At 38.3% G+C, this 14465-nt stretch overlaps 1 protein-coding gene across 1 annotated transcript in view; it reads right to left on the bottom strand.

Annotated features, from left to right (window-relative positions):
• Positions 1-3414: 3414 nt before the first annotated feature.
• Positions 3415-14465, bottom strand: part of LDB3 (LIM domain binding 3) — a 77485-nt gene continuing 66434 nt past the window's right edge. The window contains exons 6-8 of the mRNA XM_009893030.1: positions 8420-8589; positions 7401-7437; positions 3415-3511 (exon numbers count right to left, since the gene is read on the bottom strand). Coding sequence (XP_009891332.1) covers positions 3415-3511; positions 7401-7437; positions 8420-8589 — 304 coding nt within the window. The remainder of the gene's footprint in view (positions 3512-7400; positions 7438-8419; positions 8590-14465) is intronic.

Below are 14465 nucleotides of genomic sequence, written 5' to 3'. Positions count from 1 at the left end.
AGCGTAGGACAGATATACCTACCTATCATCAGTGCTATTTTAAAGAATTACATGACTCATCGAGTCTTCAATTAGAAATCTATTTTAAGCCTCACATTCGTTAACTGAGACTAACCTAGGCAAACCAGCAGACTACTGCAAACGGTCAGGAAACACTGCAAGATGGGGTTGGTCAATCAGAAGCAACGTACAGTGAGATAAGCCTGAACATATTAAAAACAGAGCATAACCAGGCCAGACTTGACCTTCAGCTAGAACAATGCTAGTGGTTTCTTAAAGCTGTTAATGATTTCTCATCAGTCTGTTACAGTCTTAGCAATGAGATGTAGTAGAATGACAAATCCAGCCCAATTTCTCCACCTTACAGAAAAGGTCTGCCTCCTACTCAGGAGGGAAGAACAAAGCCTCTTAAGAGTTATATAAAGAAGATCTGTAACATTCGTTTTCTGGGCTTAAAGATCACCATGACAACATAAAGGCAGATTTTTGAGGAGTAAGAGTTAAGGAATTACTTCTCAAAATATAAACAAGAAATTGGATAGAAAAATCTGACTAAAAGTCTAATTAGCAAAGACACCCCTGGGAAATTTTTTGAGAGGGACTGCACTAAAAAGTAGAAATTTGCTGTAGTAAACAATCTTGCCTTAGGGATTAATGACAGCACCTTCACAAAAAGTCTTTATCATTGCAAAAGTTCCAAAACTTACCAACTACTGAAGATTTTTTCTATAATTACGTAAAGAATTGAAATTCTACAAGCTTGGAGAGCGTTTAGATTCCATTTTGTGTCCTCCAGGAGAAAGGATTACAGCTATATCTCTATCTGATTACGTGGCTTACATGCACTGAATCTGTAGCATTAAATCCACTGAAGCAGAGCTATGGGGAGCTGGTTCCTTAATTACATCTGCATTAACTTATATCTGATCAAACTATGCTTTTCTGATTATTAAAAAACACCTTTAAAATAACTACGTGTAAACATCAAAATATAATCTAGACATTTTCTTTCCCATTGTACTACGTGCACTACAACTACTTGAAAAAATAGTATCTGTATGCTGTTCATAAAACATTAAGGATACGTAATTCCTATTTAAGTGAAAACACTGTATTATTACTTATTCAGAAAACCATTTCATTTGGTTGAAAATTAGAACTGGGACATTTTTTACTGAGGTACATTTGATGTTTATGAAAAAAGCTGATTGCCTATTGATATTTTAAATTCCCATATATAAATAAAATTCACCCACTCTGGTCCAAAATTTGACCTTAGCAACATTCAGGAAAAGTTAAAATGTTGCTGTTATTCCATGCAGTTATGCTGATTTTCCACAGGCACTAATAAGATGGTACCATCACAATCTGTTTGTATTCCCATAAGGAAAATATAGAGGAATGTTGTGTATTAAATGGCATGCTTACTCAATTGTTATGGTATTTAGCTAAGAAAAGTGAAATGCATTTTAAAAGGCACTAGTATGTGGTCTTAAGTAATACTAAAACTTCACTTCTTTTTTTTAAAGCATGATAGCTAGATTTTTACTTTTTTCCCCTTTAAACACTCCAGTATTTGGATGATTCATGCAAAATCCTCCCTGAACATTAGCTTTTCCTTGTTTCTATAACACAGAAAAACAATAGGAGTTTGAATGAATGTTGTTCTTGTATGGACTGCTGATATAAATTCCAGATGTTTGGAAGCAGCAAAAAGTGTAAGAGTTTCAATCTAATCTCATGCACTAATCTCTTTGATCAGAATTACTTCTACCAGATAAAGGTACCTAATTTGCAATTTTTAGAAGTTAATGACAAAAAAAAATAATTTTGAGGGCTGTAGGTAGGGCAGCCACGGAGCCAACCTTCCATTGCAGACACCAGTGCTTTATCACCAGGAACTTTTGCTGCAATCAGTGCTAAGGACTCCTAATGCAGATTGTTGAGGGCTAATATCAAACGTTTCTGTGGAAGCCACGAACGGTTTAATTTAGTTGCACTTTTTGTTTCATTTAATAATCAGAGCATAAGCTAGAGAGGGAAGTGACATTGCTCTTGGTGTACTTCAAACAGAACAGAAAAGTAGCTGGGGGGCCTTTGGTATAGGTTTGCCATATCTTGGCCGACGCAGCTTAAAAGCAAAGCATTGCTGTAATGTTGAAGCAGAAAGATCCCATTCTAAGCACCAGCAAGTACCTTCACCATGGGCAGCAATTAATGCATTATTGCCAGAGAATGCGTATTATTCAGGAAATGTTAAATGATATTATCAATAAGTTGTCCTCTAGCATCTGTTAATTATGCTTTGTTTTCATTCATACCTAGCACAATATTTTTTCATTTCTGTTGTTCCTTCAACTGCTTTGTCAGGTTTATTCTAATTGAGAAAACTTAAAGGTCAGTAAGAATTACAGGTAATAGGGGAAAGCTTTTTGAGTAAATTTTCTATTGTGGAAAGAAAAGTGCTCCTTTCAATGATCAGTTGAAGCAGTTATTGTTTTAAAACAGAATGAAGTACTGTGTAAAACAGGCACATAATTATTTTAGTTTTAAAACCTTTTATTTCAGATAAAGCATGCTGCTATATACAGAAAAAAATGTGGGTCAAAGCAAGAGCAATACAGAATGGGCAACACATTCCTTAGAACTTACATATTCCTTAAAATCTTAAAACTTACAAGATGCTTTTAAAAATTTCAGTGCACCAGCAGTACTATATATTCTTCTCACTCCTAAATCACCTCTAGCAAAATGTCATTTCCTCACGGATCCTGCGCGACCACAGCTATCTCTAGCTTTCATATAATGACAACTTCAGGTTTCCAACAGAAACTTACAGTGATGGTTTCAGCAAATGACTTCTACCAGTATAATATATTGAAGAAATAGAACTTCACGTTGCTAATATCTTATTTCAAACAGCATCATTCAACTATGCAAACTAAGTATGTTGTACATTTAGCAAAGTCTAGGCCAGGCTCAGTCGGTTTTCCTTTTCATCTCTCTTTCTCCTAATTAATTATCTTTACAGGAGTAAAACTCAGTAAAACTCTCATTCCTCTTCCTCCTAAAGAAATACTGTCAATAACTTCCCTCTCATTTTCTAGAATTAAAGTCAAGAGAGTACAATAGCGATGTTTTCTTGTATGCTGAAGTTACATTTGATATAGTAAAGGACAAAAGCTAATCTACTTTATAACGAACACGAACCAGGTTGTATGATTATTTTTACTTTTGGTGACAGTGAATGGATACCAGGCTACCAACAGAAATCTACAGAAGACAGGCACCCAGAGCAAGGCCCCAGCAGTAAGCCTTTCCTGGGCGTGTGACACTCGGGCTCTAACTCAGGACAGCAGTTAGTTTTTTACTGTAATTCTCTGCCTCATGTATTTGCCTGCTAAATGGGGGCTTTTAACTTTTAACATTAAGGATTTGCGCTGATAGGCCGTGATGCCAGTTGCGCAATTTGGCAAAGCGTGGGCTGTTACGTTCCGTTTCAAACCTTTCCCTGTGGCATGAAGAAAGAGAGAGAAAGACAGAGACAGAGAGAGAGACACACACAGAGAAGAAAGAAAGGAGGGAGAAAGAAAGGGGTTAGGGACCATGGCTACCACTCCCCTGCCTTATAACTAGGGCAATGGCAATTTATTTGGATTTTTTCCTCAGCTTTCAACTCCGCACAAAGAAGGCTGGGTGATCCGTTCTGGACCACGTACGAGACGTTTTGCCTTTGTTAATTTCTGAGAAGAAACTTGATATAACTTCACGTTCTTTGACTTGTGCTTGGTATTACAGGGCTGCTTTTGCTAGAAATGCAGTGAATCCTATTGTTTTCCTGCCAGCAGACTCTCTTGGCTTTTTCCTCCCTCCCCCCCACCGAGCAGTCAGTGAAAGTGAACTCCATACAAGAGCAAAATTAATGCAAACATTTTCCATTCTGTAATACCTAGGTCAGGCTATATATACGTGTGGAAATATACATATGTATCTCCTGCTGGCCTTCTTGTAAGGACCATCAGCCACAGGTTTCAGCAGTACTCTTCTATAGGTTTTCTCAGCATAAGTGAATTTAAGTGTTGACATTTGTATAAATATTTCTGGTCATTTCTGTCAAAAAGCAGAATAACACGGGATTTTCAGAGCACCGTCCTCTGAAATATTTGTCACCTCCTGTGAACACCCTTAGCCGCCTTTGACTGCAGACTGGGGCGCTTGAGCAAGTTGTAAGCAGTGTTCAGCACCTCTCAGAATTTAATCTTTTCTAGGCGTTTGATAGTTTAAATTCAGGTTTTGTAATTAAAATGGGGAAGGAGAAGGATGTGGGATGACAGCACAGCCGAGGAGAAGTGTATCAAACAGAATGGAAAATAAAATGTTCTTATTTGCAAAATGTATTTGATTCATTGCAAACAAGGTAATTTCCCCCTAATTATTTACACCCAAAATGCAAGGCAATTGTGTTAATGCAGCAGAACTTAAGAGTGAAGCCAGCCAAACAGAAATGAACAGACTGGGCTGGTTTTACTCCTCGGGCTGAAGAAAGCACAAAACAATAAACAGAGCAAATGCCAACAAATTCACTGATATTTCTGTCTTCTGTTCCTAATAACACAGTGTCATGCAAGTAACACTCCTAAAGAAGCCTTGATGTGTGACTCCTCAAACTATCTTTTATGCTTTTAAGTAATAAAAAGATATAAAGTATTCCGAGCTGAAATGCTGACACTTCGCGAAGGCATTTTTTCCAGTTACATTGGAGCATACGAGCTACAGCGGGTCTTACATGAAATTTAAGAATTTCCTTACTGCTTAAAGATATACCCCTCCATTCAAGGAAGAGGTATTCAGAAACATCTGTTTGGCTTGAAATGGATACCATCTTTCTGGAAAATATTCCATAACGATCGTCACAACAGCAATGGAAAGTTTTCATAGCAAGATATAATCTTGTATGTGCCTTCAAAATAGCAGTAGCATGAGCAAAGGACAGTCATGCGATGTGCTCATTAATATTAACTGAAAGGAATAATCTGCCACCTGAAAATTCCCAAGCTTCATGGGTTCTGTTAAGAGCATATGTCATGAAGTTAGAAGCAGCAATCTAGAAGTGACTATATTTGTGTAAAACAGTTCTGCCAAAAATAAGCTACATGCATTTTTCTTTCCCCTCCCCACCGAGTGTTTGGAAGAAACCTGATCACCATTTCATGCAGTTCTTGCTGACTACACTGAAGAGCTGACACAAAGAGACAAGAGAAAGCACCAGAGAGAGATCACTGACAGCATGCCCTGAAACCAAAATTCCCCACGCTGTGAAATCTCTGGCAGTTTAAGTTTTGGAACATGAAGGGTTTTTCCAGAATGCCAGCACAGCACGGGGTTAATGCAACACTGACTCTGGCAAGACTCAGGTTCCACAGTTCCATGGAAACCTTTTGCTTTCAGGAGCCTAGGATGTCCTCCAGGTGATCACAAACCATGGGCATGGGGAAAGGTGTGGTTGTGCAGGCTGTCCGGAGTAGATACCGAAGAGGAGTTTCTACTCCATTATTGTGCTGGAAGAGTGAAGTTAAAGTATGGATTCTGTGCATCTGACATAGGTCCCTCCATCCTTTACAAAATGAAAAGTGGCAGGGGCCTTGCCAAAAGATTAAACAGAAGGGGTCCAACAGGCCCAGAAGAGTTGTCTGTGATGGATGTGTGCTGTTGCTACCAGATCTGCAGTGGAGTATGCGCAACGTTTAAGGTAGGTTCCGAGCTACCAAGATGGGGCAAGCACCCTCCGTTAGGTAGGAAGGAGCCCCCATTTCATTCCTTGCACCAGAGCTCATGCCAATTGCACTGCACCCGTGCAACTGCCTCGTACGTATCCCCTTCTGCCTCTCTGCAATGAATGCCCTTAAACCTCTTCAGATAATACAGCTGTGCTTAAATATACTCAGAATCGTAACTGCCCTTGTGAAAAAAAGGGTAACAGAGTCATACCTCAAAACTGCAGAAAATGTACGAAGCACAGTGGATATAATCATGTACTTTAAGTTACACCGAATCAAATGTGCAATTTACACATGTTGATGTGTTACGAGATAATCATTATCAACATATCTGATACCGTGTTAAGTTTCCAATATCTAGTCTTTTCCAAAGCCACAGAATATGGCTAGAAAAATTATTTTTTTGTATGGGTGTACGGGGGACTGTTAAATTCAGCACAACACTTTAAATCCCATCATAACAAGGATTTGGATGCGTGCTGTTACATCAAAACAGATCATATACAATACATTTAAAACGAATTAGGCATGTACATTTGAGGGAAAACATAAATCCCTGAGGGATGTAACATCAAGCCTGATGTTCAGACACCTACCCATGAACTTCGGTGAACCGTAATGGAAGGTTTATAGCAAACATAAACTGAAAGTATATGTGTATTTTCACAGAGAAGATGACAGACATCATTCTCACTGATTCAATATCTGTAACTCACACTGTGATCAAAAGCTCATAACCTTTATAGAAGCCACATGGCAGCCAAAAAACCCCCAAAAACCAGAAAAAGAAGAAAAAGTGGATTGAGTATCAAACACATGACAAACCCAGCCAGCGGCTTAGAGTAGCTAATGTGATACAGGGATTTAAAGTAGGCAAACAGAAAATCGGGCTTGCATGCAGGATGCTCTGGTTCAACTGTGTTTTTTAAGCTCAACTTAAGAATCTCTAATAAATCTCTTTCCTGTCTGTGCAAGACAACATTAGATGATGATAAATCTTTAATTCCTTATTATATCTCTGAACATATTATCTTTTTCAGTGTTTTTGGTAGATCATATGAAACAAATGCATTTATCCACTAGCAAAAGCAGTCCTGTGCTTCCCTATTCTACAAATTTGGGCCGCATTTATTCCAAATAAAACATAAATAAATGATTCTGGATATGGACGGAAATAATTCCTTTACTGTATTATTTAAGGAGAATCAAATATCAATCACAGGGTCATCCAAATAAATTGCTGACGAATTTCAGTGCCATCACAACATTATATATTTTCATCCAGTTACACGATCAAGCAGTTACACGGGGCTTGGTCTTAGGAACTCATTGCATTCACACCCCCGGTAAAGTACACCAAAGTTGCATGTGCAGAGAGCTTTCAGTTTTGAACACACACTTCAGGAATTTTGCACCGTCTTTCCTAAAAACATGCTAATTTGTTATCCTTCTCATTCAAATGCCTCTCACTGATAGCATTTTCATTTTAGTGATTTTTAAGTAAATGTATTAGAATATTTTAAAACAAAAAAGTAATACCGCACATTCATATTAATGCTGTTTTAAACCATTATTTGGTTATCAGTAAGGAGAAAGCCGTATTTTTCACAGGGAGTTGCCTACCTTGACCTCCTCAGGGCTTCTTCATCCGGATCTTGCACTGCAGGCAAAAAAATGTTTTAGTTAAAAGAGAAAGAAAGGAAGGAAGAAAGGAATTGGCTTTATGATGAAATTGTAAGTTCTTTAGAAAGGTATCAGAAGCCTATCTAAAGATGTGTTCATGCTGACTTTGCAGCAGTGGATTTTGTAAGAACAGCATGAAGAAGAGCAGTTCCCTAGAGCTAGGAAGAAGGATGTCAGTAGGAAAGGAGCTATTACAACTACTTTCTCGTTCATTTATTAGCAATGCTTCACAGCTGTAGGCAATGATTCTACAGAGAGGGCCTGCTGTTTTGTAGAAAAGCATGAGAGGCCGCAGCAGATTCATATGAGGAGGAAACACTAAGTACTTCCCCCGGATGTGGGAAAGGTCCCCGAACTTCCTTCTCTCTAGATCAGAAAGAAGCTCTGAGGTTAGTACCAGGTGGTCAGAAAAACATTTCCATGGGCAACAAGCAACAAAGTTCAGGCTCCCATGACGTTCATAGCAGATTTAGGTTTAGATAATGGGGCTGATAGAACCATAAGTTCAATACAAATGGTGATCCACAATTTATTTTTTTTTACCTCCAGAAGTGACTTCTACAAAAGACTGTTACAAGAGGCATAAGTTGTTTATCTTTTTTTCTAACAAATGGACAGCTTTGTACATCTAGGCTGCTGGGAAATGAAAGATTACACTGCAGAGATCTGATTTGTAAGTAAGAAGAACTATGGGGTCCCAAATGCTCTTTTACTCTATAGTCTGTTACACTTTTATGGAGAGACCCTTGGCAGATCAATTTTCTTCATAAAGCATAAGGTGAGATTGAACACTTTGTTTTCCGTGTTATATCCAGGGTTCTCTGATCTTGGCCCTCACTGGCAACGACTACAAGCTGGACATGAGTCTTCCTTGAGTATCAGTTGGTAATACTGGGGTAAGGAAATAAAAGAAATGAATCTAAAATCAGGATGGGGGGGATATTTGTTATTTGACTTACTGTACTCCGTTCCAGTCATCTGGGCAAGGATGCGGAAAGACCTAGACTGCAAATTGGCAGAGCGGCGACTCCAGTCTTCGGTTTCATCTTCGGGCTTGTTCTGAGTTTTAAGCACAGCCTGATACACCGGAGAGGCACTGTCTACGTGAGGATCTTTAATAGGAAGGGTACTGCAATTCAGAAAGCGAAATGTTGTGAAACAGCACATGGTAGCTCTCATCCCAACTTCTCTCTGGTCTTACACCTTCTCATCCAGAATAACGGCAATCCAAAACACAGCTTTGAAATTATCACTTTTTTTTAAAAAAAGATATAGATCAATTTTATGCAAACTAAGAATGTTATGGCTCATTCTGTCTTTGAAATGGCCTGTTATCATTCAAATCTGCATATTCCAAACAGGGCAAAAATGCTTGGAAATGTCTCTTCATGATTCCTCAGCCAATGCAGCCACAAGCTTACAGTGGATAGAATAACGTGTAAAGCAGTGTGCCAGGCAAAACCATTTATTTCTCTGGGCAGTTGTCCCATATTATTTCTTATAAAACAGCTTCACGTTGATACTGTTTTATATGTCTTATTACAGTTTTGGGGCAGCGTATTTCAAGGTTGCAATTAGAAATTAAAAACTTATTTCATTATTAAAATAATGGGATAAGCTTTTAGATCTTTTTCAAGAAATGATTATTCTTTGCTAAACTCTGAATTCCAGCTGTCATAATTCTGGATTCATTGTCTACTAAACATGTGAAGCATAAGAAGTCAAGACTTGTACTCAAGACTTGTATACATATTTTGTATCTGAAATCTTTAAGAGCAGAATGTATCTCAGAGTCTTACAAGATCTCTTATCACCTCGCAAAGTGATATATCCAGGAAACTTCCAATTTTGCACACCTAATGTCAAAGCTACAAAGCTTTGTAGCACAAGTGAGGTAACCTCTCTTTGATTTATGATGCAAGCTGGAAACATTCGTAGTAACTTAATAGCTCTTCCCCCCCCCCCCCCCAAAATAACTTCTGCAGAGCATACAGTTAAAATTAAGTATTAACAGGGTTGCAGAAATACACACTGAGGGGATGATGTGTGCTTGGACTAGCTTGGCTCCATGACTTCTCTAAATACAAGGTCTATTTTTGAAGCAAGCGATGTATTGTAACAGCTTTAACACGCTACGTCAACCAAGTCACTGCTATGAAGTTCCAGAAGCAGTCACCTGCTATAAAAGTTGCCTCCTTGGTTCAGGCTCAAAGGTAGTGTTCTCTAAGATACCACTGTGCAGGGAAAATCTACAGAGAAGTTGAGTTTGTGATCTGAAAGCCTGAAAGGAATGATGAAAACACCAAGCAGCATGTCTGATGTCCTACATACGGCAATACATACACTGTAATAAAAAATACTACCAGGTAGTGCTTTAAACATCAGTATTTTCTAGCTGACACACTCCACTTCTTCAGCACTGCATAACAGATGCTGTTTTAATGGATTTGCACCTAACAATAGCATGGGATGGGTTCTTCAAGTAAGATTGCAAGGGGCCCAGAAACGTGACGTGTGCTTATGTATGCCATGGACCCAAAAGCACCTCATCTCTTTAGGACTTTTTTTTATTAGAAGAATATTTATATTCCTCATAACCCCCAGTATATGCAAACTTCCCACTTTCTTGAGGACCCAGCAGGCTACAAAACCCAGTTATTTTTCTTTTATGGGTTTCAGCACAATCACCTATGTGATAGAGCATAGCTTAGAAGAAACCCGACTCTTCAGTTTTAGCTCTGCCACAAAACATTGAAGTTATGTAAAAAAGTCTCTCGGCGTGGAAGATGCCCTGTAGGAGGAAGCAGCATTTTCCAGCTCACGTTGCCTAGATGACTGTCTTTACAATATCTAAACACTGGCAGGTATGGAAGGCATAATGTGGACTTGTTTATTTTGGGAAGGGTGTGCCATCAGTGGCTTCCACTAATGTTGCTCCTGTGTGCACCAATGGACAAATTAGCGCCAGATCCTTCTTCAGATGGAAGTTGGAAGACAGAGCAGTAGTATTCCTCTTCTGGCCCTTCACACGTGGCAGAAGGGCTCACTGAGGCAGGGGAGTGAGCACAGTGGGGAGTTCTGCTTTCTGCTGACTGCAGGAATAATCTTTATACGGAAAAGAGATGATCTGTAATCCCAAAAGTCAGCCAGCAAGCCCCTCCTGAGCGTTCTGCTGCCCCTTCTCACTCTTGCCTGTGCTGAGAAGTTGTGCCACTGTAAAGGGTCCAGTTAAAGTCCCCAAAAGGTGACGCTGTTCTCAAGTTCCTGGGGGCACTTCAGGCCCATGCCTTAGTACTGACTAAGCACACGGAACCTTGCCCTGTGTTACTGTCAGAGGTGACCACCTGGTTTTGGCCAACAGTTGACTTTGTATCTCCAGACTTACTTTTTAATCCCGCTGAAGCTTAAAAAGCTGCTGTGTGTGACAGCAAATTTCACAGCTGCAGACTGTTGTAGAGTGGATAATAAACCAGTGGATAGATAGTACTGCTGATTTCAACCACGGACTACTGTGGCAACAGCGGTGTGCAAGTCACGGACAGTTCAAATTCCTTTGTTTAAATCTTCTAGCTGAAATGTTTTGTTCTTATATTATGACCAATATACAAAAAAGCAGTTTAAAAGTGTAGGTATAGATATGCCATTAGCTCAAAGGTCGTTAAAAAACACTAGAGGCTGGACCACAAATTTCACAGTAGCAATGTGTGGCATTAATATGACATATTAATATCCTTATGGTAGATGATTAAGGCAGGAAATGGAGCTTGGTGAATTAACCTTCCCTAGCAGAGTGAAACACGCTCATACAAATTGAACTAAATTAATGCAATGCATTGGAATATTTCCAACTCTGTCTTTAATGCAACAGGCCTTTTTCTTTTTTTAAAATCATAATTATATTGTAGATGAGTAACTAGGACATATAGGCCACTCAGCATGGAAGTGTAAAATAGAGCGCGTAGCTGATTATGAGCATTTCATAAACCTAAATGTGACAGCTGATTCTTACAGACAGCCTAAAGATGCACATAACCAGGTTAATACCTCTGTTATACCTCTTCTTAATCTAATTTTTTTCCATCTGGGTGTGTATGTGCAGAAATATCATGCATCTTTAAGCATATTACTTTAAATTGATGTTACTAAAAAAAATTCTTGCCAAATGGGTTAGAGCTTTTGAGGGTTTTTCCTATTATAGCTTAAAGTATTTTAGTAGGATTCCATAAAAAACTGTCCACCTTTTTTACATCATTATACAAGTCACACATTATTAGCATTAAAACAAGCATTAAAGACAGCCAAACCTCTTTGAATAAGTAGCAATATGTTTGGGGGTTTTTCTTGCAGTTCATTATAAACTATGGGTTACCATGTGAATCACTCCCTGGAGTTATCATTCAGATTTAAGTTAAGTAGATAACAAGTAAAAACTTAAGAATACTGCAGTGTTCTACCCCTGATGTAGACACACAACGAAATATTGTGACTTCAGATATTAGACTGATTCCAACTATTAAAAAAAAGCTCTAAGAGGTAAAAAAAATACCAACCCAACAAACAAACAGTTCATGCAGACCAGTAAATTATGCAGGCAAGTTGACTTACTGTACAGGATACACGAGACTTTAGTTTCTACAATCACATTATTCATTCTGCTACTAGAACTGTTAGATCTTAATCCTGATAAAGTTGTTGGATTTATGTCTACTTACATCACTTGTGAATTTGGCTGAAACTGCACAATGGAATTTAGAAGAGGTTTGACAGCAATGTACTTGACATGTACTGACCACATGGTTTTACTGCAACCAACTCTTGGTTCTTGGTATATCAAGATCAATTAAAACAAAGCAACATATAGTGAGAAAAGATAGGAAGTCAGGGCATTCAAATTTTTCTACCTTTAAGTTCCAGCATGAGGTCTGAGTAAGTACAGTATAAATAATTTATATGCTTTCCTTCGTGTTTTCCATGGTGACCCGGTACGTGTGGGTTATTTTGTAAGTGATGTGCCTGATTCTGATCTCACTGACTTAATCACATCAGTGATTTCAAATGGTCAAACTAGCAAAATGAATTCTTATCTTAAGCCTGTCTATTTTTCATCACCGATAAAAGATGTAAGTAGTGTTTCCAGCTATTGTCTGCCAAAAAGAAGAGAAGCCCTGTAGATCTGCAGTCTGGGTATGCTTACCACCTTACACACGCCTTGTGGCTTCAGGGCTTATCTCTAATGTGAAATTAAAAGCCTGAAGAAGAGTAATTAAGGGCTGAGATGAACTTATAGGCAGAAAATTGAAAGAAAATGAATCAGTACACTATTTGGTCTGCTTTTACATTACAAACGTCTCGTACAAATATTTCTGTGTTAAGCACAATCTTATCTCAGACTTGATCAACTAAGCAAACTAAACAACATCCTCAGTTTCCACTGCAAATTAAAGTTCAGAATATCACCGAGATGAAAGCAACACCTTAAGGAAATGAGCTACAGATTTAATTGACTGAGTATCAGTCAGTGAGTAGGCCATTGTTATATCGGCACAAACCTTGCCTTTATAGCTAGATTAAAAATGCTGTGTTAATTGTAATAAAACAATCTAGTGAGAAAATTGTTTAGTCACTAAGTGTTATAAGTTTAAAAAAAAGAAGTTACAAACCAGGCTGTAGCTCGCAGCACAGCAGATTTAGAGAATCTCCTGCACCTGACTGCACATAGGAATAGAAACATTAGTTTCTTCTGGGGCCGGGTGAACGTTAGGCTTAGGAGTCACATTCCAAAATGAAGGAAAAGCTTTAACAGTAGTTTATATAGTGGATCTTGCAGAAAACCTTTTTTTGCAACTTTGCGGGGGAGAACATAGTCATGGAGTTGTCTGCAAAGAATAATGTTCCACTAGAACTGTCTGATAGGTGATAGGTGGATTCCATATTGAAAATGAGAAAAAAAGTTAGAACAGAGCTTTTGCTAGTGGCGGTTTAACACAGCTTTTGCTGCTACCGGTGCAACGACTCAACAGTCCATGACAATCTAGTTTTTGTGGTTTATCTATGTATCCATTCATTCGGCTGTTTTCAAGATATATGTATATGTATACACAAATATAACTCATTACCACCTTACGATTTATGATTCAAGTCTCTCTATTCAGATCCTTTACTTGACAATTCTACACGTTAAGACAAATCCCTAAGCCCCCTGGAAAGTGTGCTGATTTTCCAGTTCTAGTTGTGCTCTTTGGACTTCTCTCACCCTCTCTGGGATTTTCTAGAAAGGGCATTTTCCTCTCCCCACAACACAATGTGGAAAGGACGATGATGTTTTCCATTCCAGCAGAGCCACTCCTGTGATTGGAACTGCATTTGAGAGATTCTTTTAATGCGCTGTTTATAAAATGAAAAGGATCCACGTGACAGCAGTGAAACTTTATCATCATCTGATCATTTAAATAGGTAAACTTTTAAAATATTACTGTTGGCATTATATAATGTTACAGCACTTAGTAGAAAATGCCAGTATATCATAAAATGTCTCATAATCCATGCCCATGAAAGATGTGAACCATTATAAAGAACGCAGAGAGAATGAACCTCTTTCATTGTAAATATGGAAATAGACTCATTGGAAATATGGAGATTCACTGAGTCACGGTCAAAACCAACTAAAGGTATTGTTTGGGATCCATCATTAGGGAGAGTTGTGATGAACAACAGAATAGGATTGGTGCAAAAAATTAGTGAGAAAAAATAATTAAAAAAAGAGAAAAAAAATGGCCAGTAAAAGGGAGCACAAGCAAATACATAAACTACCTACATTTTGAATAAGCCTGCAGCTAACATATTGAAACTATGTTGAAGTGTGTTGCTAGACCTGTATTTTGGTGTCACGTGAAAAGAAGGTAAGTTCTATTTGGGGTAGAAAGATACCCAAAAGGAGAGAAACCTGGCTACATTCATTGCACATTAATTCCAGTTGTCCTAACAATTGTGGATAAGTTTATTGGA

Source organism: Charadrius vociferus, unplaced genomic scaffold (assembly GCF_000708025.1).
Source record: "Charadrius vociferus isolate BGI_N301 unplaced genomic scaffold, ASM70802v2 scaffold429, whole genome shotgun sequence".
Taxonomy (NCBI): Eukaryota; Metazoa; Chordata; class Aves; order Charadriiformes; family Charadriidae; genus Charadrius; species Charadrius vociferus.
This window is presented reverse-complemented; position numbering and strand designations above follow the sequence as displayed.